Source organism: Sus scrofa, chromosome 12, assembly GCF_054392235.1.
Source record: "Sus scrofa isolate SSC_HxYL_T2T_F1_AM1 chromosome 12, Sscrofa_HxYL_maternal_Yorkshire_Landrace_v2.0, whole genome shotgun sequence".
NCBI classification, from domain to species: Eukaryota; Metazoa; Chordata; class Mammalia; order Artiodactyla; family Suidae; genus Sus; species Sus scrofa.
Window position 1 is genome coordinate 48,506,286 of NC_139394.1, and position 27,665 is coordinate 48,533,950.

The following is a 27,665-nucleotide window of genomic DNA, read 5'->3' on the forward strand; positions in this document are numbered from 1 at the left end:
GCTTGGCCTCAGGGAAGTCTCTTGTCATTGTGTCCCTCTCCCCACTCTGACCCAGCCTATCCTGAGTCTCTGTTTCAGCCAATCACCCTTCACAAAGTGCTGAAGCCAATGAAAGACAGTTTATTTAATATGTTGCTCCTGCCTCCACATCACTTGGAAAGTTCTAGGATGTCCGAGACTTCCCTGCTCCCCATTCTAAAGCCCAGATATACGGGAGAGAAGAGAGGAGAGGAAGGAGGGAAGAGAGGCAGGAATTCATAGAGAAGCTCCAGGACATATTGCACCCAAGGGCGGCATAACCTCCACCATGAGCTTTTTTACTGGCAAAACATTTCTTTCTACATGATTTTTTTTAGGCCATGCCTGCAGCATGTGCGAGCTCCTGGGCCATAGATCGAACCTGTGCCACAGCAGTGACAGTGCTGGAGTCTCAACCTGCTGAGCTACCAGGGAACTCCAACGTAATTATTTTTTTACATGAAGAACAGCATTTTTTTTCCCCCAGGGGCACACCTGTGGCATATGGAAGTTCCCAGGCTAGGGGCTGAATCAGAGTTGCCGCTGCCTTCCTACGCCACAGCCACACAACATGGAATCCGAGCCATACCCATGACCTACACCGCAGGTCATGGCAATCCCAGATACTTAACCCACTTGGCAAGGCCAGGGATCGAACCCACGTCCTCACGGATATTAAGTAGGGTTCTTTACCTCTGAGCCACAGCGGGAACTCTGAGGAACAGAATTTTAAAGGGGATGACTTTTAAACCTTTTTCAGAACCTAAGTAGCCTCATATGGCTTGGGCTGCCACTAGTGAGCTCTATGTGTGTGTGTGACCTCAGGCATGACCCTTCAACTCTCTGAGCCTGAGTTTCCCTGTGCAGAAAATGGATACCACCAGGCCTTCGCAGTACTACCACCACTCCACACACAGGCAGAGCCCGGCCCTATGGGCCCTGCCAAGTGGCCCTGCTGTTTTCTAGTCACTTCTGGCCAAGCTCAGGAGAACCCTCTTGGACGGTGGGGCCTAGGAGCTTGCTGCGGTGTCCGTGTGCTGGGATCTCTGTAGGCGCCCTACCTGAACCTCTAGGAACTATCTGGTCTCCGAGGGGAGCCACAGGTCAGTGGAGAGAAAGGGCACTGGGGGAGGAGCACCCACGTCCCTCCCCAGAGCCACCCTCCGCCCTCATCCTAAGCACCCTACCTTTCTCCCTAAACCCACTTCCTCCTGCTCCTGGCTCCTCCCCATTGACTGACTGCCAAGTGGCTTTGCTTTCTATTTCTCTGTTAACTCCTCCCCGGTGCAGAGGCCGGGGCGTGCAGAGCGGCAGGCAGTGGTCACAGAGGCGGTGGAGCGATGGCCTTCAGCGGCGCCCAGGCTCCCTACATGAACCCGGTGAGTTCCGGGGCTGCAGGGGGCCTCAGCGGGGGGAGATCAGCGCTGGGTCTCTGAGGAAAGAGCTCTTGCAGGCGGTGGAGGGTGGAAGAGGCATCGCAAAGGGCACAAGAAGGGCAGAAGTGCCAGATGGGGCGACCCTGACACAACATCTGCCCCACGCCTGTCTCCCCAGCACCTGTCAGGGCTGGAGGGGGCGAGCCAGCATCATGAGGATGTGTGAATCCCAGCGGTTCCTGAGCCCCCTCCGTAGAACACCTGCGCCGTTCTTTGTGCTTTGGGTGGTGGGGAGAAGGGCATAAGTAGTCACTACAAGAGCAATGATGTGTGGAGTTCCCACTGCGGCTCAGGGGGTTAAGAACCCAACTGGTTTTCATGAGGATGCGGGTTGGATCCATGGCCTCGCTCAGTTGGTTAAGGCTTCAGCGTTGCTGCAAGCTGCGGGTAGGTCCAGATCTGGCGTTGCTGTGGCTGTGGTGTAGGCTGGCAGCTGCAGCTCGGATTGGGCCCCTAGCCTGGGAACTTCCATATGCCACAGGGGCAGCCCTAAAAAACCACCACCAACAACAAAGAGTGATGGTGTGTTTGTATGAAAGAAGAGGTAAACGGAGCTTCTGGGGAGGACAACAACCCAGCATGGCAGCTGGGGGCACTTACTCCCTGGGCTCAGCCATTAATTAGCTGAGTCACCTCAAAGAAGTTACCTTACCTCTCTAGGCCTGTTTCCTCGGGGGGCGGGGGGAGATGCTCCTTGAGCCATCGCCCAGGCTGGGGTAAGGTTTAAGTGGGGAGTGCTTAGAGAGAGCTTGAACCCCGTCAGGCCCCCTGTGGATGCTGGAAGCCTTTAGCATCCTTAGGAGCCTGGGGGCAGCAGGGAGGGCCTCCTGGGGGAGGTGTCTGCTCCCCAAGGAGTGAGTCCACTAGGCAGGAGCAGGTCAAGGGTGTCTCCAGAGGGACCATCTCAGGAGTAAGCGGGGAGCCGGGCTGTCCCTGGTGTGTGGGGTGCAAAGGGCCGCCTTGCGCCTTTTCACCGCCTGTGTGGAGGCCCTGTCAGGGAAGACGCGTTTGAACCCTGAGAACCTTATCATCCCCACGCCATATACCGAACTGAGACTCAGGGAGGCTGAGGCCACTTGCCAAGTGTCCCCAGAAGACATGGCCAAGAAGGGAGGTGCCTTGATTCCCACCCTGCCCCCCAGAAGAGGGAGGGGCCCACGGAGAGCACTGGGGAGGCGGCGGCACGCAGTCCCCCGCCCAGGTTTCTGTATCCTGGTCCCTGCCCCCCAACTTGCTGTAGGATCCTCTCCCGGCTCCCAGCAAGGGCTTCCCCAGAGGCCCTGCAGAGCCTGGGCTGACGGAGCCCTTCCCAGGTGAGGGTGGGGACAGCAGGTGCTGGAGGGCCCGTGCTGCTGGGGCGCCACACTCAAGCCCACCTCTGCAGGGGCCCCAGCTGGGCCTGTTGCTGCCTCCACCGTGGTCTCGAGGTCAGAACATGTCACCTCAGGCTCCTTCTCCATTAGATGGGGGACCCGTCCACCCCACATGGCCGCCCTCTCCAGGGTCACCTCTTGACCTCCAGTACCCGGAACTGTGCTTCCTCCAAAGTGTGGCAGGAAGGTCACGAGCAGCCATTCTGCTGAGGAGCAGACACCACGAGGACCTGCCCCCGGTGCCTCCCCCATTCCCCGCCCATGCCTCGCCAGCCTCATCGGCTCAGCCCCGGAGAGGGCAGCTGGAGCCACAGTCAGGACAGGGTTGATCCTGATGGCTGGTTGGTCCAGGGGAGCCCTTGGTCACCCCGGAGCAAGGATGTTCTGGGCCTCATCCATGTGGTTAAAATTGTGGGTGGGTGCTGTGGTTCAAACCCAGCTCTACCACCGCCCTGCTGTGTAGCTTTGGGCAAGTTACCCAACCTTTCTGTGCCTGTTTCCTCATCTGTAAACATGGCACTAAGAATGACCCGGGCTGTTGTGAGACTAATGAGATAACACAGAATGGGAAGGTTGGCCACCAGAAGGGCATCACTGCCCTTTGGCTAAAAGCTGCCTCTGCTGGAAGAGCCCCCTTTGCCGGCTGTGCCTGTGTGGCCTCTGTGACGGGGCCTCCAGAAGGGGACTGCCCACCCTCTGGCCTGTAGGGCCTGGCTCTGTTTTCCGGTTGGATAGGAAGAAGGGGAAAAAATTCCTCAGCCTCCAGGCATGGCCAGGTGCTGAGAGCAACTTCTGACCCAGCAGAGGGATTAATTCATCCTGATGCAAATAGCTACCATTAGCGAGGCCTTCCTGCCAAGGGCTTTCCTACTCAGGGTAACTTACTTGACCTAATCCACACAAGAATGTCGCCAGGCTGGCAACACTATTCATTTTTCTGGCCCTACTTCCCTTTCCATGCTTGGGTTATTTTGGAGCAATTCCACATACGTCATTTCATTGGAAATATTTCATTATTTGCTTCTATAATAGAGGAACTCTTCTATAATTCTTTTTAGTTTGTCCACCACCACCTCCCCCCAAATTAGGAAGTTTTACAGATAAAAAAATCCAGATTTCTGTCTTCTGAAAACTCGGAAGCTGTGCCAACACTGAGCTTGGATGGTAATCACTAGCTTTAGCTGAGTGGACTTTGCCTCTTTAGGTGAGAAAGATAATGTCACTTTGCCACAGTTCCCACTCCTCCCTATTGCCCCTACCTGGCCATCTCATACATATGTATCACCTGCCTGGCTCCTATAAGCATTTAAATTTTAAGGAATTGACTTAAGGGAGAAAGTAGAAAAGACTTCAACAATTGGAAAAACGTGAACATTGACTAGGAGATAGAACAGTGTTTAAGGCAGGCTGTCGAACCACATTAGATAACAGGCCTTCTGGAAGTAAGTTTTCCATGCTGAGACATAACCAATTTGGGATTTGTGCTCAGAGAGACCAAGGTAGAAGCAGAGGGTGGTAGAGAGACAACCTACTACATGCAGGTGTCTTCTATAGACTTTTTCTCATTCAATCATCAATCTCATCCAGAAGGTAGGATTTATCCCTATTTTACAGCTGAGGGAATTGAGGCAAAGAGAGATTAAATAAGCTTCCCGAGACCACTCAGGTAATGAGCAGCAGAATTAGGATTCAAATCTGGACTGTGCCTGGCTCTAAAATAAAGCATCCTTAACCATGACCATGGATACTATTTGGGAGGGGGGAGGCACCCTGTGGCATATGGAGTTCTCGGGCCAGGGATCAGATCCGAGCTGTAGTTGCAACCTGCGCCTGATCCTTAACCCACTGTGCTGCATTGGGGATTGGACCTGCGTCCCGGTGCTCCAGAGATAGCACCTATCCCGCTGCGCCACAGCAGGAACTTCCATAATCCGGATCCTTTAAAGAGGCCTGGGAAGAGGCTGTCACTTTGTCCCTGTCCCCTCCTAGGCCTGACAAGGCAATGAGGCCTAGGAGGGGTGGAGAGGCCCCATGAAGACTCAGGAGGCTGCCAAGGGCCTGGGGGAGGGAACGGGAGCCCAGGAGCAGGAGTAAAAGAGGAGGCAGCCCCGTGGCTGCAAAGAGCACCTGGAGGAGGCGCTAGCTGAGGGGGTGGGAGGGCGAAGGTCATGGTCACCATTGCTCTCTGGGTGGGGTGGGCAGGAGGGGGCGGAGGCCTGCTTCTTGGTCTGCTCAGGTGAGCAGGTTTATTCTTGATTACAGGCCAGTGGGTCTCTTTGGTCCTTGGGCCTCCTGAGTCCCCAGCCAGGACCCTGGGGGCTTTGCTGGGAGTTTAGCTTGGGGGCCAGTAGCCCCCCCTCCTCCCCTGGTTCGTTCCCACCTCAGGGCTGTGTATATGCCACTTCTTCCTCTTGGGAACTGTCCCTCTGTCCCTGTCACATCCTCTCAGCACCTGGGGTCTCCTCCCCACAGCCCCAGAATGTCTGTAACATCCTAGCTCCAGGCCTGGGAGGGTCACGGGGCTGAGCTTCCATCAGTCCTGTTCACGGCCTCACCCAGCCCCTCACCCGGTGCTCGGCACCCAGCCCAGCCGCCCCCACGTACCGAAGGGACTGCAGAGGAGGCAGGCCCACTAACCACCGTCTCCTCCCTGCAGATGGTCCCCTTCACAGGGATGATCCAAGGGGGCCTCCAGGACGGACTTCAGATCACCATCAATGGGACCGTTCTCATGTCCAGTGGAAGCAGGTACCTGGAAGCGCTGTCTCTCTCCAGCCTTGGCCCTGAGCGAACCACGCTGCTGTCAGCTCAGGCTGGTCCACCAGCGTCCTCCCAACTGCCCGTGCCTGGTTCAGGGGAAGAGAAGGGCCCGCGTCCCTGCCAGTGATGCACCGCAACCCTGCCATCTGCCAGTAGCATCCAGGGTACCATTAACTGGGCTCTTCAAAGACAGGGGGATAACGGGAGCTTACGGTCAGTGGAGGGAAGCGGGCGGGCCCAGAGGCAGCAGCTCTAGGACTGAACTTGGCCCATAGTTGCAAAAATATCAACTTCCTTGATTTCCTAGAGCTGCCCTCGTTGGCTTCAGAACCCCCATTTCGGCTGATGTGGAAATACTTAAATGTGTCATCCAGCGTACTTTCGTCTCTTTTAGTTTCAAGGTCCTTTCTGGAAAATATTAAGTCGGTTCAAAATATAAATATCTTAGGGCCATTTCCCATCCTTCCTCCTCCCCAAGGTGGGCAGTCTGGGAACGGGGAAGGGCCTGCACATCTTCTCAGAGGCTGGGGGTCCTTGGATGCTGGCGCAGCCCTGGCTGATGTCTGCCGGGTCTGGGTGGCAAGGAGGCCGGGGCCTCGTGGCCGGTGTGGGTGGGGCCCACGCGGGCTGCAGGCTGAGGTCCCCAGTGCCCACGGTGTCCCCCTCTGGACACATGCCCCTCCCTCAGAAGCCTCTTTGTCTCCATCCCTGCTGTCTTCTGTCCCCAGCTGTCCTCTCATCACCTTGCATGGGGCCTGGGACCTTCTGGGTCCCTTCGGCCCCCTCGCAGGCCAGCCCTGGCTCAGATTCTAGATTCTAGATGTCCTCCTCCACCATTCCTCCCCAGCTGGGTGGATGCGGCCACGCTGACCATGGGACTTTGAGAGCCCTTGCCCCCAGGGGCTCTGAGGGAAGGGAGGTGCCCAGGTCCCCCCAAACCCAGCCAGCAGGGGAGTCCGGGACCTTGACTCTGAACTTCCATCGATTTTTCCCTCTCCCCCTCCTCTGCCTACCCTCCCTCCCAGCACGGGAGGGCTTTCTCCTCCCAGCCTGTCTAACAGAGCCTGTTCCCACCTGTGAGGGTCCCTCCCTGTGGGACCTTGTGTTCTCTCCCTTCCCGGGGCAGAAATTTTCAAAGAGCCACAGGAATGAAGCTGGGACGACAAAGGGAAAACTCCAGCCAGTGCGACTTCAGAAACAATATTCTCCACTTTAAGGGGATGAGGGACTGGAGCTCCTTGGTGGCTCAGCATGTTAAGAATCCAGTGTTGTCACTGTTGTGGCGCAGGTTCGATCCCTGGCCCGGGCACGGCCAGAAAGGGAAAAAGAATTAGGTGTAAGGACTTAAATATTCCGGCTCCAGAGTCCCTTGGAGTTTCCCTTCCTTTTGGTCCTCCCAGGGGGAGGGCGGCTGGCCTCGGGGCTCACAGAGTGGCTGGGTGTTGCGGACGGCACCCAGAACCGACCCCTCAATGGAGAAAGCAAACGGGCTCTGGGCGAATTTTACAGATTGATTGTCCATCGAGGGCCGGTGGCAGGGGTGCCGTGCCAGGCTCTGTGGGGAACACAGAAGATGTGGGAGCGGGCCACCTGCCTGACCGCTGTCGGTTCGCTGGGGAGACTAGGGGGACCCTGACAAGCAGGCTGCGAATCCCTTGCGTGCCCGGTTCAGGGAAGGCGGGAGGAGACAGATGCCTCGCTGGAGAACCTCAGCCTGGAGCGCGGTGGCTGTGTCTGAGAAAAGGCAGAACCAACATTTCCTGCGCCCCCTTTGTGAGCCAGGCTCCTTGGAAGCTTCTTTCAAGGGCTCACCTTGGAGTCACGGCTGTGCCCCCAGGAAGCTGGGATGGTGAGCGGCTTCCTCCTGGAAGAGCTGGGGACACATGTTAACTTGCAAGGAGGCTTCCTGAACGCCGCCTCCTTAATCACCCACGGGGAAGGCAGTCACCCCCTTCCCGGGCGAGGCAGCTTGAGGGCAGCATGGTCCCAGGTCATCGCAAGTGACAAACAGTGCAGAGCTAGGGGCACACAGGGCAGGGGGACACACGCCGATCTGCACCAAGGGACAGACGCACACCATGAGGTCCCCAGGCCCGAGAGCTGCGGTTTATTCCATCATACTCTCCTTTAGACTTCGTCTCTGTAGGTGTCCCTTCATCAATGACACGGGCTCTGTCCATTTGTCCTCTGCTTTCCCACTTGAGCAGACGGGAGCTGGCCTCTAACGAGCATCCAACTGGCACCTTTCTTAACTTCCATCCTGGGTAAAAATATCTTTACCCATTTTCAACTTATTTTTATTTTTTATTTAAAAAAAATTTTTTAGGGCCACACCCACAGCATATGGAGGTTCCCAGGCTAGAGGTCGAATTGGAGCTGTAGCTGCCGGCCTATGTCACAGCCACAGCAACACCAGATCTGAGCCGTGTCCGAAACCTACACCCCAGCTCACAGCAACGCCGGATCCTTAGCCCACTGAGCGAGGCCAGGGATCAAACCTGTGACCTCATGACACTATTCAGATTCGTTTCCGCTGAGCCGCGACAGGAAGTCCTCAGCTTATTTTTAGAACATCCACGGTAAGGGCAAATGGGGGAATTGCACAGAATCACACTATGTGCAAATGAGGTGAACAAAACGGAGGGCAATGAAGGCTGGGGACACAGCAGCCATGCAGGCTGTCCGCAGGTTCCCGGAGGGATGTCAGTCAAAGTGCCCTCCTCTTCCCGCCCTTGGCAGTGAACCAGGTCACAGAGCACTGTCTCATTTCGCTCGGCCTAGGTTTACTGTGAACTTGCAGACCGGCCACAGTGACAATGACATTGCCTTCCACTTCAACCCTCGGTTCGAAGAGGGCGGCTACGTGGTCTGCAACACGAAGCAGAATGGAATCTGGGGGCCTGAGGAGAGGAAGATGCAAATGCCCTTCCAGCGCGGACATCCATTTGAGCTCAGCTTCCTGGTCCAGAGCTCGCAGTTCCAGGTGAGTGAGCGGGAACTCTCTCTTCCCTTAGGCTGCCTGACCCTCAGCCTGACCAGGCCTTTAAAGAGTCACATGAGCAGCACCTTTGTACAAATAAGAGGCTCATGCTGGGCTGCAGTCTCCTTACACACCTTCACCTGCATCTACAAGTGCCCCTGTTGCTTCTTTTTGTTTTGTCTTTTTTAGGGCCGCACCTGCAGCACATGGAAGTTCCTAGGCTTGGGGTTGAATCAGAGCTACAGCCATAGCAACACAGGATCCGAGCCACGTCTGTGGCCTACACCACAGCTCATGGCAACACCAGATCCTTAACCCACTGATTGAGGCCAGGGATCGAACCCGTGTCCTCATGGATCCCCTGCACCACGACAGCAACTCCCTCATGGCCTAGTTTTGCAGGGAGAGCACGTCCCTTTTGCAGGCAGAGCAGTGTCCCTGGGCATAGGGGGGAGGGGGGAGCACATCTTTGTGTTTCTCTGTGTTCCCAGCCCTTCAAGATGCCACCTGACATCGCCTCGCCTCTGTTCCCCTGAACACCCCAGGTGAGCTAAGTGTAGAAAGACAAACCTACCGCAATCAACCAGCAACCATAAGAATTAAAAAGCCAACAGCTAGAGCCAGGAAGGGATTGTGTTTGGACGCACTTTGGTCACATGTCTGAGCTTTTAGAAGCAAGAGACCCAGAGGCTGGGGTGTGCTCCCCACCTGGCTGGGGACACTTCCTGACATCTGCATTCGTCTCGGCAGGTGACAGTGAACGGGAGGCTCTTTGTGCAGTACACACACCGCGTGCCCTTCCACCGCGTGGACACCATCTCCGTGACAGGCATCGTCCAGCTGTCCTACATCAGCTTCCAGGTCAGACGGTCCCCCTGGAGCCTGTCCCAGGGGCTGGGTGCAGGGCCCAGTCCACTGTGCCCGGGCCCTGCCAGGTGGGCCTAAAGGTGCCAGCCAACCGCCTTTCCAGGTGACTCTGGGGACACACCTCCGGCTCCCCTGTCCCATCCTGTCTTTCCAAGTTGCTGTCTCTGTCTGGAAGGCCTGCCTCAGTCTCCAGGATTTTCAGGCCTGTCAGTCTATTTCCACCCTGATTAGGAGGCCTCGGGTTCCAGAGGGAACCGAGGTTTGGGAATCAAACCCAATCCAGGTCCCATCTCGAGCTCTGCCATTCTTATTGGCTGGGGGCTTCGGCGACATAGCCTCTCGCAGACTCAGTTTCCTCTCCTGTGGAAGAAGGGGGGGGTCACAGCTGCCCCCCAGCTGTGTGAGTTGTGTGAGTTTGATGCTACCCATCAGAGGTCACAAAACGGGCCTTCTCGGGCCACACGCAGGTTTATTTGACTCTCTGTGATTTAAAGTTTTTGAATGTGTTACCTCTAAAAGGTCAGGAGATCTGCAAGATGAAAAAGATGGTGGCCATGGATGCACAGCAATGTGAGCAGACTTAACGCCACTGAAGTGTACACACTTAAAACGAGTTAAGGTGCTCCGTTTTACATGAGGCGTATTTGGCCACAGTTTAAAAAAAAAAAAAAAAAGTCAGACAATAACACAGGGAAGTCTGGATGTCTGGCTTTTGGGGAAAATTGGGAAGATTGGGGTACACGGCACCCATATTCTGCAGGGCCCCAGGCCGCTGGCTAGTAGCTTTTGTCGCTTGAGTATTTGAGGGTGTGCCCCGAGACGGGAGAGGCACACAGCAGGCCCTTAACAAACATGAGGTCCTTTCTCTTTGATGCTCATATTCCCTCCCTGACCCTCCCCCGAGGAGGAGATAAAGAGGAGAGGGAGAGAGAAATGAAGGAGGAGATGGAGCCGGGCAGAGGGATGGAGACGAGGATGGAGCTGCAGACAGAGACGCAGACAGAGAGGGAGCTGGAGAGAGAGGGGGATGGAGACGGAAGGAGACAGAGACAGAGACGGGGACAGAGACAGAATGAAGATGGGGAGGGAGATGGAGAGCGAGATGGAAATGAAATAGGGAGGGAGATGGAGAGGGAGACAGAGAGGATGTAGGGATGGAGGCAGAGACGGAGAGCGAGCTGGAGATGGAGCGCGAGCTGGCCAGCTTTCCCACGCCCCCACCCCCTTGCTGCCCTGCCTGCCTGGCTCTCCCCCTCTTGCCTGCTCTCTGCCTTTCCACTCTTCCTCGGCTTCACTAATACTTCTCTTCACCCCGTGGCGCCTTTTGTTTTAACAGAACACCCACGCAGCTCCCATCCAGCCCACCTTCTCCACGGTGCAGTTCTCCCAGCCTGCCTGTTTCCCGCCCAGGCACAAAGGGCGCAAACCGAAAGTGAGTTCCCTGGAGGCCTGGGGAGGCTGAGCCGTCCGCAGGAAGGACAGAGGGGCCGAGAGGCGGGTGCAGTCAGCAGGCCAGCCAGGGGCTCCAGGCCCCGTTACACTCACCCACAGTTCCCCGTCTCCACCTGCGCCCCGGCCCAGAGCTGGGGACCTGGGCCTGGTCCTTTGCCCTTCCTTCCCCTCGTTATTTCTCCAGGGCATCAGCGCCCCTCTTCCCAAAACCACCGCCTTGGTCCCCTCTGCCCCCTCAGGCCCTGACCGCGGTCCAGTCCCCCCCCACACACCGCCACCTTCCTGGACACAAATCCGATCACATTCTCCCCCTGCTCCAAAGCCCTAAGGGCCCTCGTCCTTCTGGATAAAGGCCAGATGCCCCAGCAGGTCCTGCAGAGTCCTCCCCAAGCTTGCCCCAGCCTCGGCCTTCACCCCTGAAGCTCACGCAGCCTCCACTGCTCACTTGGGGCTTCGTGGGGCCCTGGGCTTTTTTGTCCATGCTGTCTTAGTGCTGAAAGCACCCTTTGCCACCCACTGCCAGCCAATCCCTAACCACCCTCCAATGCTCTGCTTAAACATCACTCCCCCAGGACCATTGTCCCTGACTGGCAGATCACCACATGGCCCCCACGTCCCCACGGACTTGGGACATCTCTGTGCTACGCTGATCACCATGCCGTGCTGTCATTGTGCTTACGTGTGTCTCCCCGTCATTCCCCTCCCTCATCCCCTACACCCACAGGCCCCGCGGGGCCTGGGACTGTGGCTGGTTCATTCATATATCATGTGTAAGCATGATATGTGTAAGCATTTTGCACAGTGCCTGGCACACAGTACGGACTCGATTACTGAATGTGGAATGTGGTTTGCAAGGCGAACGGCCTGCTGGGTGAAGGCAGGATCCAGCACAGGAAGGGGAGCAGGTCTGGCCCTTTCTTGGGCCACACATGCGTGGGCATTGCGGGAGGACTGTTAGCTACCCAGCCTCCCTGAGCCCATCGCGATGCAGCTGGGGCACCTGCCTCCTGCCAGGCAGACGCAGGACTGCTGGAGCTCCAGGGAGCCTTTGCAGGGCCGGGGGAGGACCAGGTATGGTGGGTACCATCAGCCGGAACTGGGTACCATTTGGGGTTTTACCACTTGCTGCCTGGGTGAGCTTGGGCAAGTGGCCTCATCTTTCTGAATCTGGTTGTTGCCTCATCAGGCGAACGGGAGGTAGGATGCCTTCTTCACTGTAAAGCCTGGAAGCCAAAACCTGGCTCACCAGAGCCTTCAGCAAAAGTTAGTTTCCACCTTATGGGTGAAACACGGCCCGGGGAGGAAGGCTGCGCCTCTAGGAGCTACAGGAAGCTCCACGGTCCGTCCTCTTGTCCTGGAGGAGCCGGTGCGGAGGGAGCCCCCCCTTCCCAACCCCTTCCCAACCCTGTTTCGTAACCCACGCGATGGTGGGTGAGAGGCTCAGGAAAGCTTGTTTGGCAGCAGGAAGGAAGCATTTCTTATCACAGTTTCTGTCATGAGCTCCCCCTCGTGTGGCACCAACGTTAACCACTGTTTTGATTTCTCATCCCCTCCAGCCTCCAGGTCGCTGGCCGGCCAACTCGGCTCCCATTGTAAGTCTCCCACTCTCTCTTCCGGAACCTCTTCACGCTGGTTCTTCCTGGGGCATAAAAGGAAGAGGCAGGGCCAGGCCTCGAGCCCTCACCATTGGAGGTGGGGCAGCGAGGCCAGAGCCCTTGGCCGGCTGCCCGGCCACAGTGGTGATGGTGGGAGGGCATTCGGGGTGCGGGGAGGGGTCACCTGGCCCCGGGGAACTGGGAAACAGATTGCCACTGGTGGGCTGAAGCCCCCTGCCATTCTGCGGGCAGCCACAGGACCCCGAGACCCCACGTTCTCTTCCTCCTTCTGTGAAGTGAGGCAATGCTAAAGAGATGCCCCTGAGAAGAAAGATGGGCCACAGGCCACAAATGCAGCCACATTTTTTTCTCCAGAAGAAACCCTGTCCCTACCTCATCCACTTGAGAGAAGAAACCCCTCTACCCACCAATTCTGGGGGGCGTCTGGCCAGGGCAATGGGACCAGTTACAAGCTCAAGATGACGACTTGGTATCAGAGGATGTGTTCAGTGGTGCCCTCTGGTGGCAGGTGGTAGTCTTTGCACTGGTGAGAGGTGGTTAAAATGGGGTTTCTTTCTTCCAGACTCAAACCGTCATCCACACTGTGCAGAGCACCCCTGGACAGATGTTCCCTGTAAGTCCAAATTCTCCGGTCAGCTCACAGCCCCACCCTGTGCACCCTTACCAAGGGCTGAATTTGCTAGGCCTAGAGTCAGGAAGAGAGCAGTGTAACAAGGAGGACGGGGGCATTTGGCACTGGGCTCTCCACTCAGGAGACAGGGACATAAAACTCTCCTTAGGACACTGGAGATTCTGGATCAGGCTGGAGTTCCCCAGTGGCCCAAGAAATAAGTCCCCTAAGGACCCGCAGGAAAGCTGGTCCTTCTGGAGGGAAGTGCGGTGGCCCCAGCATCAGTATATGAGACCCAGCATCCTGAGGACCAGCCCCCAGGAGGTCACTGCTGATCACCGGCTTAGGTCGCTTCTCCTCTTGCTGGTGCAAAACACACGGGAGGCCGGGAGTCAGTGCGGCTGCCCCTGGAGGGGTTGAGAGGCAGTGACCACGATGGAATCCGGGAACATGCAGGAGGTCCCACCGAGGCTGACAGGGGAAAGAGGGTGACTGGGAGAGTCCAAGGGCTGAAGCCTCTGGACCTCTGTCTCCCACTGGAGCACCTCCTCTAGAATCTGTGTGTGTGTGTGTGTGTGTGTGTGTGTGTGCGCGCGCGCGCGTGAACATGCACCCACGGACTCCTGCACTGAACTCCCTGATCTCTTTTCAACAGAATCCCATGATCCCACCTATGGCATATCCTAACCCAGTCTTTGTAAGTGGTTTCTCAGGGAGGGGTGGAGGCCTGGTTTGTGTCGAGTAGGGTTTGGGGTGGGGTGTTGGCAGAGGACAGCTTACAAAATTAAAAGCCGCCCCTTAGTAAACTGCAGTTGTGAAAACTTCCAAGTCTCTTGGAAGCGTTTTGAAAGGTGCTTTCACCTTTAAACCTGTCCCCTCACCATGAGCTACTGCATGGCCTTCCCTTCTCCGCCCAGCATGCTTAGTGTTCTGCCAAAGCTCTTTGCATGAAAGCAAACGCCCCTTGATTTGAAGAAGGCCTGGAGGCTTTCTTTTGCCGCTTCCTGAACCAATTAAGCCATCATCATGTATCCTTCTTAAAGATACAGACGTAGTTAACCAACCCAGTTGCTACTTCAATAAAACTTTAAGAACCAGAAAAAACAAACCCAGTTGAGAATCCAAATGCATGGAAATCGGCACAAAGTTGCTCGTGCCGTGGCGGCTGCTCCGGCTGACCACCCCTCCCCCCCACAGCCCATCCCTTTCTTCGCCTCCATCCCGGGCGGCCTGTACCCCTCCAAGAGCATCATGGTGTCGGGCACCATCCTGCCCAGCGCTCAGAGGTAAGCCAGGGCTCCCCGGGAGGAGAGGCGCCCCGAGGTCACTCTGGCCCCTCCCGCGGCTCGGCACAGAGAGTCCATAGGCGCCTCCTGTCCCCAGTTTCTACATCAACTTGCGCTCGGGGAGTGACATCGCCTTCCACCTGAATCCCCGCTTCAAGGAGAACGCGGTGGTCCGCAACACGCAGATCGGCAGCTCCTGGGGGCCTGAGGAGCGAGGCCTGCCCCGGAAGATGCCCTTCTCCAGAGGCCAGAGCTTCTTGGTGAGATGCCGCAGCTCTGAGGGTGATGCGGGGGAGAGGAGCAGTGGGTGGAGGGCAGCTGGGGGCGCCTTGATGGAGACCGGCGCTGGTGGCTCTGGGCTCTGGGCCCGGAAGAGAGCGCATCCACCCATTACTATTATCATTCCACTACTACTGTCCCACAGGAGGCGGCAGGTACTCGCTGCTGTTACAGATGAGGAGACGGAAAGGGCAGGTTACTTTCTGAGCTCACACAGCCCGTTAGTGCCAGACGGAACCAAGCACGAGGAGGCACTCACTCAGTCACTCATTCCCTCAACCATCATTTATCAGTTATTTTATCCAGGCCCACACTGGGCAGGAAGTACTCCAGGGGCTGGGGGGCGGTGAAGGTCCTGCCCCCACGGAGTTGGCAGTCTGGGTGGGGAAGGAACAGGGTTAAAGAATGCCTGGCCAGGGAGTTCCTGTCGTGGCCCAGTGGTTAACGAATCTGACTAAGAACCATGAGGTTGCGGGTTCGATCCCCGGCCTTGCTCAGTGGGTTAAGGACGTGGCCTTACCCTGAGCTGTGGTGTAGGTCGCAGATGCAGCTCGGATCCCATGTTGCTGTGGCTCTGGTTGTAAGCCAGTGGCCATAGCTCCGATTGGACCCTGGGAACCTCCATATGCTGCTTGCAGGAAGCGGCCCTAGAAACGGCAAGGAAAAAAAAAGGGGGGGCCAAAAAGGCGTTTCCGACGTGGCTCAGTGGTTACCGAATCCGACTGGGAACCATGAAGTTGTGGGTTCGATCCCTGGCCTCGCTCAGTGGGTTAAGGACCCAGCGTTGCTCCTCAGCTGTGATGGAAGGAGAACAGGGTCAAAGCATGCCCAAGCAGGGAGTGCCTGTCGTGGCTCAGTGGTTACCGAATCCGACTGGGAACCATGAGGTTGTGGGTTCGATCCCTGGCCTTGCTCAGTGGGTTAAAGACCCAGTGTTGCCCTGAGCTGTGATATAGGTAGCAGGAGGAACAGGGTTAATGAATGAATCCGACTGGGAACCATGAGGTTGTGGGTTCGATCCCTGGCCTCGCTCAGTGGGTTAAGGACCCAGCATTGCCCTGAGCTGTGATACAGGTAGCAGGAGGAACAGGGTTAAAGGATGCCTGGGCAGAAAGCTCAAAGGAGTTCCCGTCGTGGCTCAGCGGTTAACAAATCCGACTGGGAACCATGAGGTTGCGGGTTCGATCCCTGGCCTCGCTCAGTGGGTTAAGGACCCAGCGTTGCTCCTCAGCTGTGATGGGAGAAGGAGAACAGGGTCAAAGCATGAGGGAGTACCTGTCGTGGCTCAGTGGTTAACGAATCCGCCTAGGAACCATGAGGTTGTGGGTTTGATCCCAACAGGTACTCCGCAAGCAGAATAAGGGATAAGTGGGGGCTCGGTGGTAGGTGAGCCCCTGTTATCTCTGAGGAGAGCTGGACTCCCCTGAGAGAGGGGACAGGCCTTGGAGGCCTGGAGCACTGAGTTCCTACAACTGACCTACAGTTTAAGGATTTGGATCTCTGGAATACATATATATAGACGGATTTGTTAACCACTGAGCCACGATGGGAACTCTTTCCTCCCGCAACCTACACCGTAGCTCCGGGCAACACTGTGTCTTGCACCCACTGAGCGAAGTAACCACTGGGCCACAGCGGGAACTCCTTGCCCAGGGCATTTTTTAACCTTCTTCCTCCCTCAGACCTACATCAGGGCAACGCTGGGTCCTTAACCCACTTGAGCGAGGCCAGGGATCGAACCCTCAACCTCATGGTTCCTTTAACCTTCTTCCTCCCTCAGACCTACATCAGGGCAACGCTGGGTCCTTAACCCACTTGAGCGAGGCCAGGGATCGAACCCTCAACCTCATGGTTCCCAGTTGGATTCGTTAACCACTGAGCCACGACGGGAACTACCTGCCCGGGCATGCTTTGACCCTGTTCTCCTCCTTCCATCACAGCTGAGGAGCAATGCTGGGTCCTTAACCCACTGAGCTTTCTGCCTAGGCATTCTTTAACCCTGTTCCTCCTGCTACCTATACCACAGGTCAGGGCAACACTGGGTCTTTAACCCACTGAGCGAGGCCAGGGATCGAACCCGCAACCTCATGGTTCCTAGTTGGATTCGTTAACCACTGCGCCACGATGGGAACTCGTTTTTTGTCCTTTTATTTACTTATTATTTTGCCTTTTCTAGGGCCGTTTCCCGCGGCATATGGAGGTTCCCAGGTTAAGGGTCCAATCGGAGCTGTGGCCACCGGCCTACAGCCAGAGCCACAGCAACTCGGGATCTGAGCTGTGTCTGCGACCTACACCACAGCTCAGAGCAACGCCAGATCATTAACCCACTGAGCAAGGGCAGGGATTGAACCCGCAACCTCATGGTTCCCAGTCGGATTCGTTAACCACTGAGCCACGATGGGAACTCTTTCCTCCCGCAACCTACACCGTAGCTCCGGGCAACACTGGGTCTTGCACCCACTGAGCGAAGTCAGGGATCGAACCCGCAACCTCATGGTTCCCAGTTGGATTCGTTAACCGCTGAGCCACGACGGGAACTCCTTTGAGCTTTCTGCCCAGGCATCCTTTAACCCTGTTCCTCCTGCTACCTATATCACAGCTCAGGGCAATGCTGGGTCCTTAACCCACTGAGCGAGGCCAGGGATCGAACCCACAACCTCATGGTTCCCAGTCGGATTCGGTAACCACTGAGCCACGACGGGAACTTGTTTTTTTGTCTTTTTTTTTTTGCCTTTTCTGGGGCCGCTTCCCATGGCATATGGAGGTTCCCAAGCTAGGGGTCCAATTGGAGCTGTGGCCACCGGTCTACAGCCAGAGCCACAGCAACAGGGGAATTGGAGCTGCATCTTCGACCTACACCACAGCTCAGGGCAACACCAGATCCTTAACCCACTGAGCGAGGCCGGGGATCGAACCCGCAACTTCATGGTTCCTAGTCGGATTCGTTAGCCGCTGAGCCACAATGGGAACTCCTGAAATTTTTTTCATTTTTTCCTTTTTATAGCTGCACCCATTCGATATGGAAGTTCCCGGGCAAGGGATCAAATCAGAGCCGCAGCTGCCAGCCTATGCCACAGCCACAGTGAAAGGAGTTTGAATTTTTTTTTTTTTTTTTTTGTCTTTTTGTCTTTTTAGTGCTGCACCCATGGTACATGGAAGTCCCCAGGCTAGGGGTCAAATTGGAGCTGTAGCCGCCTGCCTACGCCACAGCCACAGCAACGCTGGCTCCAAGCCAGGTCTGTGACCTACATCACAACTCACAACCACACCGGATCCTTAACCCACTGAGCGAGGCTAGGGATCGAACCCAAAACCTGATGGTTCCTTGTCAGATTCGTATCCGCTGTACCATGACAGGAACTCCAGGAGTTTGAGTTTTAATACAAAGCATTGGTGTGTTTCAAGTCAGACAGCAATATACTTTGATAGCTGTGTGACTTTGAGCAAGTGACTTAACTGCTCTGTGCCTCCATTTTCCTTATCTTAAAAAATGGGGCTACTAACAATAGGGCTGTCATGGAGATGAAAGAAGGAAAAGCAGTTGTGTTTGTGACACGAGCCCGGTGCGCAGTGAGTGTGCTGCTTGTGTTAGCTACGTGATGAGGACAATATTTTAACAGATGTAGATGTGTTGCCACTACTTCCTGGAGAATGTCGGGTAGAAAAGACAAGTTAGGAGGCTGCCGCTGCAGGAGTGCAGGCACCGAACACCCCTGTGGGCCGGGGGCGGGGGGTGGGGGGAGCTCGTGGCCTGAGGGGGCGCCTGGCTCAACTAGAAGGGGATCAGGAGGTGGGGAAAGGCCAGGAAGGCTGGTGAATCCTGAAAGGGGATGAGTCGTGGTCCTCGGGGACAAGCAGTGCCATGGAGCAGGGGGCACAGGTGGAAGGGCATTCTGGGCGGGGGAACAGAATACATCAAATGCAGCGATGGCCAGCGAGGCTCGGGGCCTGAAGAGTGACTCCTTCTGGGTGGCTCCAGTGCAGGTGCAGGACAGCAGGAAGGAGGGGGGGAGACACAAGCCTGCCTTCGGCGTTGAGGGCGGCCAAGTGGGATGCACATGCCGGGGCCTCTCTGTCCAGGTGTGGATCCTCTGTGAAAGCCACTGCTTCAAGGTGGCCGTGGACGGTCAGCACCTATTTGAATACTACCACCGCCTGAAGCACCTGCCCACCATCAACTCCCTGGAGGTGGGGGGCGACATCCAGCTGACGCACGTGCAGCCATAGACGAGCCCTGCCCTGGGGGTGAGGCCTGGGCCGAAAGGCTGTCTGGGTCTGCTCGTCACCCCCCTTCCCAGGCTGCCAGGACCTGGGGCTTGGCTGGAGAGACCGTGTCCTTGCCTGGCCCTGCTTCTGGCTGCAGCCTCCCCTGGAGCGGGGAGGACAGCTGGCTGGGACCGCCTTCCTCCACCTACGGAGGAGGTGCGGTCTGCGCAGGCCGGAGCCCCGTGTTCCCTGCCCCCGGCCTCTGCCTGGGTCCTGGCCTTCCCAAGCTCCCAGCCCAGGCCTGCCCACACCTGCCTCTCCACCCCCCCACCCGGCCTTCCAGTCACCTAGTCCCAAGCCACCAGCTGTCACTCCACGTGGGAGGCAGTATCCCCTCTTCTTTCTCCAAGCTTGAACCTCTCCTTGCACCCTGCACCAACTCTTCCCCGCCCCGGATAGCTGCCTGAGGACACCCCACCGATGGGAGCTTTCTCCCCTTTCCAGCGTCCTTCCAATAAAGAAAGAAAACTGCTTGTCAGCCTGTATGCAGGGGATGGTTGCGGTTTATTAGATGAGTTTGGAGACCTTTTGGAGTCTCTGGAATCTGGGAGGTCATGGCCGAGGGGAGTGGGCAAAGTGAGCACGGGCTCACTCTGATGGAGGGCTGGGGGTTCTGACATCCAGGCCTGCTCCCCGTGGGCCCCCCCACAAACCACACAAGGCTGTGGGAGAAAGCTCAGGCCTCGTGGACAGGAATCTTGGGATGCAGAGAGCTCAGTAACAGAGGTGACCCCAGGACACAGCCCCAAGCTTCTGAGATGGGCCACGGGCTGGGCCAGGGCCTGGGAGGGCCACGGGGGGCCAGGAGGCCAGATGGCAGGGCCAGCTCCTGAGAACCTTTGGGAGCTGGAGGAGGTGGGTAGGTTCCAGAGAAGCAGACCCAGAAGAGAGGGCTGTTCATGGCGTTCCTCTGTGGGTCCCCTGGGATGGGGGGGTCAGGGTGTGCTTGGGGGAAGGGGCTCCATGCGTGGGGTTCTGCCAGTGACTAGGCCAGTGCAGGGGGCCCGGCTCTGGGTCCCGTGATGCCAACACACCTTTGGAACTCTGAGAATCCAGTGTCTTGGGAGCCAGGGTGGGGCTCAGAGTGGAGCCCTCAGACCCGCAGCAGCACCCGGAGCTCGTTACGAGCTCAGAACCTCGGCCGCTCTGCACAGACTGCCTGGGTCAGAGTCTGCACCCTGACGAGACGCACACTGGAGTGGGAGGGGCGCCAGTCCAGGGGACTGTCCTGGACCACGGTGTGCAGATGCATCAGGCTGGGACACTGAGGTGGGCACGCCTCTTTCTCCCCCACCCCCACCCCACTGAGCAGGAGCGGGGGAAGGGAGAAGTGAACCAGGGAGGCTGAGGCAGAGGCCAAACCCAAGCTGGGGGTCAGATTTGGCCAGACCCTTCCTCTGCTTTGTTACCCAGGGGCCAAATTATTACTGGCCAAACTCTCATAACACACGTGCCCCCAGAGCAAAAGGCGGTGACTTCCTAAGACAGGACTGAAGTCTAGGCCTTCGCCCCAGAGCTGGCATTAGGTGCAGCACTGCACCCACTGCCCCCCACGTGAGCTGCTTTCTCACGCCTGCAGGCCAGCCCGTGCGCCCCCTGCCCTATCGCGGGTTATCGGATGTGCCCTAAATTCTGTGTGCTGCTCCCATTACTCAGTGGGCACTTCAGAGAGGCCACGTGGCCAAGCTGACCTGTCCCCCCCGTGGGGGATTTTTGTCCAGGCTGTGGCATCAACCAGTCCCCAATGCCGCATAGCTTAAGACTGCTTCCCTTACAAAACACCCATACACACATACATTGTGCTTAAAATAAAATGCATTTTGTATAAATATCTCCGTGAGGGAATTATACAGAGAAGGCCCAAGGGCATACTGGGTTTGTTCCTTTTTTTAAATATAGAGGAATAAATAACTGTACAAGGGTCAGGTAAATACAGAGGGGGTGAGACAGCGCCTCCTGCCGGTCACTTCAAGTGGTGCAAATCAAAGAAGAGTCATCCTTCTCACCCACTGGCAGGGCCTGGCATTGTGGATTTAGTCTCCAAGGGACCAGGGAGGCCCAGCTCCTGTCACCTTGGGAAGAGTGGGCTCAAGGGTGACAAGAGGTTCCACTCAGTCCAGGCTGCTACTTGGTAGCAGGTCAAGTAAAGAGTTGGAGAGGGAGGGAGATGGGGAGACGAGACGTGCTGCCTGGGGATACACTCGCCCGCCGCCAATCTCCCCAGCCCTGTGACTCAGACTGTTGAGAGTTGGCGCCATCATTAGGTTCCGTGGTGGCAGCTTTAACTTTTCCCGTGGGTACCTGGAGCTCTGGGATCGCTGGGTGGCCCCACTGCCCCCTCCTTCTTCACCTCGTAGGGAAATACAGCACCAAAGATATCTTCATGATAGCGCTTCTGGCTCTTTAAGGGAGAACAGAAGCCAGGGTGTCAGCTGTGTGGATGCAGCTGCTGCCTCTCGCTCACCAGGTCCAGGCAGGGACCAGCCCCTGGGGTCCCCTGACTCCCCCATCACATACACTCATGAGCCCTCTGTGGTCCCAAGTGTCATGCTTAGTTTATACTTGAAGCTCACTTCGGCTTTTTTAACCCCATCAGCACCCGCTCCGGTGTGGACCGCCAAAGCCTCTCCTCCAGCTTTGGGATGGATGCTAAAGCCTGCCCAGGGCTGGTCCCACACGGTGCTCCAGGAAATACGGGCTCTGAGATAAACCCAGTAGCGGATGCTGTGGACTTTCTCCCAGTCTTGAAGTGCCACCATGTGCAGTAGCGTGTTGGGGCTCTGAGACTCTGGTGGTAAAGCAACATGTTTGCCTTCGTTCAGCTAAGCAATCAGAACAGAACACATGGACAGGGCTTCCAACAGCCTGACCAGCTCTAACCTCTGGCTGCCTCTAGGATTCCTTGGAGTTCGGGGCTGTTCTGAGGCTGACTCTCCTGGTCCTGACGCCCCTGGTCTGGCTCCCAGGCCCATGCCCTTGACCTGCACCCCCAACCCCCACACGAGCGGCTCTACCTTAAGCTGGAAGAAATAGTCCTCCACCTGCTCCTCATTCAGGGTCAGGGCGGTGGCCACCAGCTGCTTCAGGGTGCAGGCCACATCCCGGGCCATGCGCACGTCCCCGCAGACATAGAGGTGGCCTTGCTCCTCGTGGAGCACGCGGAGCACCTCGCCCGCCAGCCGCTGCTGCAGGAGGTCTTGAACATAGACCTGAAACCAGAGGAGACAGTGGGCCCAGGTCCCCGCTGCTGGGGACGAAGGCTGCAGGCACGCCTCCCGGCCACTGGGAGGCGCTGAGGGGGCATGAAGTTGGCCAAGGCCTTGCCTGGAGACCAGGCTCAGATGCGGAGGTGCCATGGCCCGGGAACATGAGTCACAGCCGGCCCTCAAGGAGCTGACCCTCCTCCAATGGGGGTCTCGGATTTGCTCTGAGTTCACCCACCCCCAGGGCTGAGCCCACCTGTCTACACCCCAGAAAAGGGAGCCTCTCAGCACAGACTGTCCACAGGATCCCCAGTAGTTCAGAGCAGGGCTCCCCAGTTACAGGGAAGTCCTGGAGTCAACTGGGGACTCTGTTCTTGTTCCGCCTAAGATGCCCAGTGACCCTGGCACTGGGCACAGAGTACTGGGTCTAGGAGGAGCCCAGTGGGACACATTCATAGGGGCTGAGTCAAGCGTCTGTCCCTACTCCCCAGGGTTATGGGGCAACGTGTCCCCCAGGGCAACACAGCCAGCCGGTCAGCAGGCTGTGCTGGTGGCAGCGGCCGCCCTCCAGCCTCCCTGTGCTGGGGTGTAAAGCCCACCTGGACCACATCTCCCCAGACAGTTATACATCCCGGGGGAGGACCTTCAGCAGGCTGGGCACTGCTGGGGACGAACCCGTATGTGTCCCTGACTTAGCTCTGAAGGTCTTAGGGCCCATCTCTTCTGGAATAGTGAATGGGATTGTTTTCACTGCTCCAGGGGTTGTATAACTGGCTCCATTTTATTTTTATTTTTATTTATTTATTGCTTTTTCATGCCACACTCGTAGCACATGCAAGTTCCTGGGCTAGGGGTCAAATCAGAGTTTCAGCTGCTGGCCTACACCAGAGCCACAGCAATGCCAGATCCGAGCCGGATCCCCGACCCAATGATCGAGGCCAGGGATCGAACCGCATCCTCATGGATACTAGACAGGTTCTTAACCTGCTGAGCCACAATGGGAACTCCAATTGGCTCCATGTTAAAGCTGAGGAGGTGAAGGAGCCAAGAGGGAGGGGCTCTTGGGGGCCAGGAACCGCTCCCCCCACCCCCAGTCGGCTTTAAGGCTCCATCCACTCTCCGCAGCGGCGGCCACGGCGTTTACCTTGGGCTGGCCAGGCAGACGAGAATAGGCTGTGTGCACCTCGTGCAGTACCCCCTTCCGGGCCATCTCCAACATCTCCTCCTGGTAGAGGTGGTCTTCATCTGGGCGGCGGCACCCGAACACCAGGGTCATGCGGCCCCCCTGGAGCCCTGCAAGACCCCGTGGTCTGCAGTTACGAGGGTGGCCACCAGAGGGCAAGCTGTGGCTCCAAATTTGAATCCCACTTCAAACCCGCAAGTATCCTGCCTAGTCCTGTCCCACTTTACAGAAGAGGAAACTAAGGCCCAGGGCTTTCACATCATCTGTCCACACAGGCTGAGGCAAATTTTGGAGAGGGGCCAGGAAACATTTGTCGGTAGGTGGAACAATTCCCTCCATGGCTCCAGTTCTATTCCCAGGCACAGGGTGCCCCTCCCCGCCACCCCCGGGGAACCCTCCAGCTGTACCCTTGTGCTCGGCCTCATGGAGCCGCTGCTGCCAGAAACTGCGGAAGGGGGCGATGCCTGTGCCAGGCCCGATGAGGATGCAGGGACGGGAGGGGTCCTCGGGGAGCTGGAAGCCGCTGGCACTGGGGGACAGAGGGAAAGCGGCCATGTCCTAAGACAACCTAGGCCAGATGCACATGCAGCACAGGGGCTGGGGAGCTGGGGAGCTGGGGGGGGTACTGGGGGGAGGGTGGACAATGAGCTCAGATTTGCTTTCCCAGGTCCTGTCGGCTGCTTCACATCCCCTGTCCAGGCACAGCATCACCTCGCCCTGGGGGTCCTTTTCAAGAACGGGGGAGCCTCAACATACCCTGGTTCCCACCCCCGCTGTCATTTCTGTCCCTGCTAGAGAGCTGACCATGCTCTATAGCTGGGGGTTCGTATGGAGAGGCCCAGAGTGACCCAGTGCCTTCTTTAGGAGTCCAGGGGCATCTCCCTTTCAACCCAGAAGACCCCAGAGCCAATGGTCCCACCATGGACCCAGTAGAGGGGCTGCTTACCTTCGCACAAAGCAGGGCACCAGGTCCTGGGGCTTCAGGCTGCTGAGCCATGTGCTGCAGACACCGTGGTGCAGGGGGCCCTGGCCATCTGCAAGGACAGCACACACCTAACCAACATTGTCCCTGCCACCCAGGCAGGAACCTTCCTGGCAGCTCCTCCCACACGGACGCGCCTCCTCCACCTGCCGCTCGGGGGTTCTGCAGGCTCGAATCTCAGCACCTTTTCCTCCCGCTTCTGAGCTCTATACACCCAGACTTGGCAAAAGCCGAAAGGGATTCCTAGAGTGTGCAGGCCTCTCTCTTTGCCACTGCAGAAACCCAGTCTCAGAGAGGGAAGGGGATTTGTAGAAGGTCACTCAGGTGGCAGCAGACTCAGGCCACAGCTCAGCTTCCCTGACTCCTACTCTGAACTCCTTCCAAGAGCTTCTCCAGGGACCCTCCCGGCCCATCACTCAGCGCCGCCAACGGCAGCACAAAGTGGTCCCTTGGGGTGGCCACAGTCTCTTCCCCTCAGGGTCCTCACAAGTACAGCCCTTGATGGTAGGAAGGTTGGGTGATGGGCAACCTGCTAAGCCTCCCGGCTGCTCGGCCATCTGTCTCCCACAGCGGCCCCTCTTGGGCCTGTGGAAATGCCGGGTTCCCTTCCCAATGGCCCAGCATTTAAGGGGACCTCCACGTGACTTGAGAAGTCCCTTTGCTTTTCCTCTGGATGGAGTCTCACTCTCACAGGGTGCACCTGCCTCTCCTCTCTCCTTGGCCTCTGCAGATATTCTCCAGCCGAGCAAAGACAGTCTCGGCTCAGCTTCAGAGACCGTGTGATTGTGCTTCTCAGAGCACAGAGGGCTCGGAGGGGTGGGCCAGCTCCCCAGCTTTGCCGACCCAGGAAATGCTCAGTTAGGGAGGGAGGGCAGGGGCATGGTTTTTTCAGAGGAGCCAAGCCCAGCTGGTCGAGGGTTTGGACGCCCAGCTGCGTCAGCCTGTCCCCATCCTCTGCCCTCACATCAGCCTTCTCTTTCCCTCTTAGCACCTGCGCAATGACCACTGTCCGTGTCCATGGGTCTGTCTTCATTGTCCCCCCTAGAGGGGAAGCTGCCTGCTGCTGTATTTCTACCCACGCCATGGTGCCAGGTCTGAGATAAATCATCACTGCGGGAGTGAGTGAATGAATGAATGAACAATCAAGGCACCCCTGGGTTCAGGCTGGACTAGCAGCAAGATTAAAAATCACTGGGCTCCCCTTAGTATTGGGAACGTTCCACCTTTGCTCTCACTAACGTGTCCCAATAGGCACTGGACAATAGAGAGGAGAAGGATGGCTAAGAACTTGGACTCAGCAGTCAGACCACCTGGGTTTGAATCTCAGGTCTCTCCTTGCTACCGGTGTGACACTGAACCAGAGGCTTCACCTCTTTGCGCCTCAGTCTCTTCATCTGTAAAACGCACACAGCACCCAGCTCCCACGGTGACCGATCACACATGTACAAAGAGGCTATCCTGGTGCCTGCCTGGTTCATAGCAATCTCCCCACACAGCTCTTCTTGCTGTTAACACCCCTGGAAGGTGGGTGCTCAACTGATGAGAAGACGGACGCTTAGAGACATTGAGCGGCTGCCCAGTAAGGAGCAGACTTGGGCTGCCCCAAAGCCCCTGGCCCGGCCTTACCTCGGGTGCGGTACGTGAGCACGGCCACGGTGAGGTGGATCTCCGTGGGCGTGCGGTCCCTGGAGGAGCTGATGGAGTAGTACCGGGGCTTCAGAATAGGGAGCTGGGAGAGCAGGAAGCTGGCAGACACCCGCAGGGACGGGAACTCCTCCAGCACCTCCAGGAACGTGGGGCTGTTGGTGAACTTCCACTTGTTGTAGTCTGAGGGCTGAAAGCCAAGGGCGGTGTGAGTGTCTCGGGGTGCTTACCCCACATGGAGGGAGGAGAATGTCCCAATGGAGCATTTACTCCCTCCTTCCCTCCTACTGCAAATTCAAAGTGCCAGGCGCTGTCCAGGGTGCTGAGCCTCCTACGCGGGAGAGGAAACGGTTCCCTTCTTGGAGGCACACAGGTCAATGAACCGCATGTCGCCAACTTGTGTGTTGAGAACTTTACTGGCAGCCACTTGTGGGCAGGTGTCAAATCTTTATTACAATCTAATTTGGAGAATGGCTTTGGAGTCATACAGACCTGGGTTCAGATCTTGGCCGGGTGCCCTCACTAGCTGTGCGACCTTGTACCAATCACTTAACCTTTGATGAATGCAAACAGCATCACCTACCTTGTGTGGTTGTTGTGAGAATTAAGTGAGAAAATGTGTGCTAAGTTGGTGCAGTGCAGCCACAGGATAATGGCAGTGGGGGTAGCTGGAGTCAAGATAATTAGCAATAATAATTGGTAATAATGATTCCGAGCCTTTGCCAAGACTTGGGCCTAGAAAGGTACCTGTGAGTTACCGCCTTCTCTCCTTCTCTTATTCATTCAACTACCCATCTGCTACTATGTCCATTTAGCCACTCAGCCACACCATCCACCCTCCAACACTTCCCAAATTCTGGGCTTGTTCCAGGTTTGGGGAATACAAGATACCGCGGCTTTCCTTTCCTAGCTAATTTCTGAAGACATGCATGTTGGTTGCAAATGGCAGACATTCAAAAAAAATCAGTTGGAGTTCCCGTCATGGTGCAGTGGTTAACGAATCCGACTAGGAACCATGAGGTTGAGGATTCGATCCCTGGCCTTGCTCAGTGGGTTAAGGACCCGGCGTTGCCGTGAGCTGTGGTGTAGGTCGCAGACGCGGCTCAGATCTGGCATTGCTATGGCTCTGGTGTAGGCCAGCGGCCACAGCTCCGATGAGACCCCTCGCTTGGGAACCTCCATATGCCATGGGTGCGGCCCTAGAAAAGACAAAAGAAAAAAAAAAATCACTCAATGCAACTATGTCTCAAGATAGGACAGAAGAGGATGACTGGGTTCCATTTGGCTTTTGACAAGCCACACTCTGGGGAGCTGGGGTGGATCCTCCTTGGAGGTTAAAGATCAGCTCTGGGCTTAGGCTGCTCCTGACTCTGGAACACTGCCCCTGCCTCACCCACCAGCCCCAACCTCACCCACCAGCCCCGACCTTCACCTGGCACAGAGTCTCAAGCCTCTGCCTCTCGGCCTCGTCTGTGGCCAGCTGGGCCAGCTTTCGGAGCAGCAGCTGAGTTGGAGGCGTGGTGATGTCCAGGAAATAGGTGAGCGCCTGGCTGAGTGAGCAAGGGGGCAGCCGCTTGTCCTTGACCCAGTAGCTGCCTGGAGAGGGAAGAGAGGAGTTGAGATGGGGGAAAGGCCCCATTTAGGTTTCCCAAAAGGTGAAGGGGCATCTGGAACAGACACCCTCCACCCTCCAGCTGCAGGGGAGAGAAG

General features: G+C 57.0%; 2 protein-coding genes across 19 annotated transcripts in view; one reads left to right on the forward strand and one right to left on the reverse strand.

Annotated features, from left to right (window-relative positions):
* The first annotated feature begins 1,277 nt into the window (after positions 1 to 1,277).
* Positions 1,278 to 19,432, forward strand: LGALS9 (galectin 9). 7 transcript variants are annotated; one of them, NM_213932.2, is given in 11 exon segments: positions 1,278 to 1,397; positions 5,484 to 5,575; positions 8,369 to 8,570; positions 9,318 to 9,428; positions 10,771 to 10,866; positions 12,443 to 12,478; positions 13,065 to 13,115; positions 13,768 to 13,809; positions 14,310 to 14,398; positions 14,496 to 14,658; positions 18,758 to 19,432. In NM_213932.2, coding segments are annotated over 11 exon segments (1,068 nt in total). In that variant the 5' UTR covers positions 1,278 to 1,358; the 3' UTR covers positions 18,905 to 19,432.
* Positions 19,433 to 20,740: 1,308 nt separating this feature from the next.
* NOS2 (nitric oxide synthase 2) overlaps positions 20,741 to 27,665 on the reverse strand; it is a 106,494-nt gene continuing 99,569 nt past the window's right edge. For 9 of the 12 annotated variants that reach the window (XM_084982903.1, XM_084982901.1, XM_084982902.1 and 6 more), the window contains 7 exon segments: positions 27,388 to 27,551; positions 25,938 to 26,145; positions 24,276 to 24,363; positions 23,737 to 23,858; positions 23,291 to 23,439; positions 21,958 to 22,152; positions 20,741 to 21,344 (listed from right to left, as the gene is read on the reverse strand). In XM_084982903.1, coding sequence (XP_084839029.1) covers positions 21,225 to 21,344; positions 21,958 to 22,152; positions 23,291 to 23,439; positions 23,737 to 23,858; positions 24,276 to 24,363; positions 25,938 to 26,145; positions 27,388 to 27,551 — 1,046 coding nt within the window. In that variant the 3' untranslated portion in view covers positions 20,741 to 21,224. 12 annotated transcript variants of the gene reach the window in all.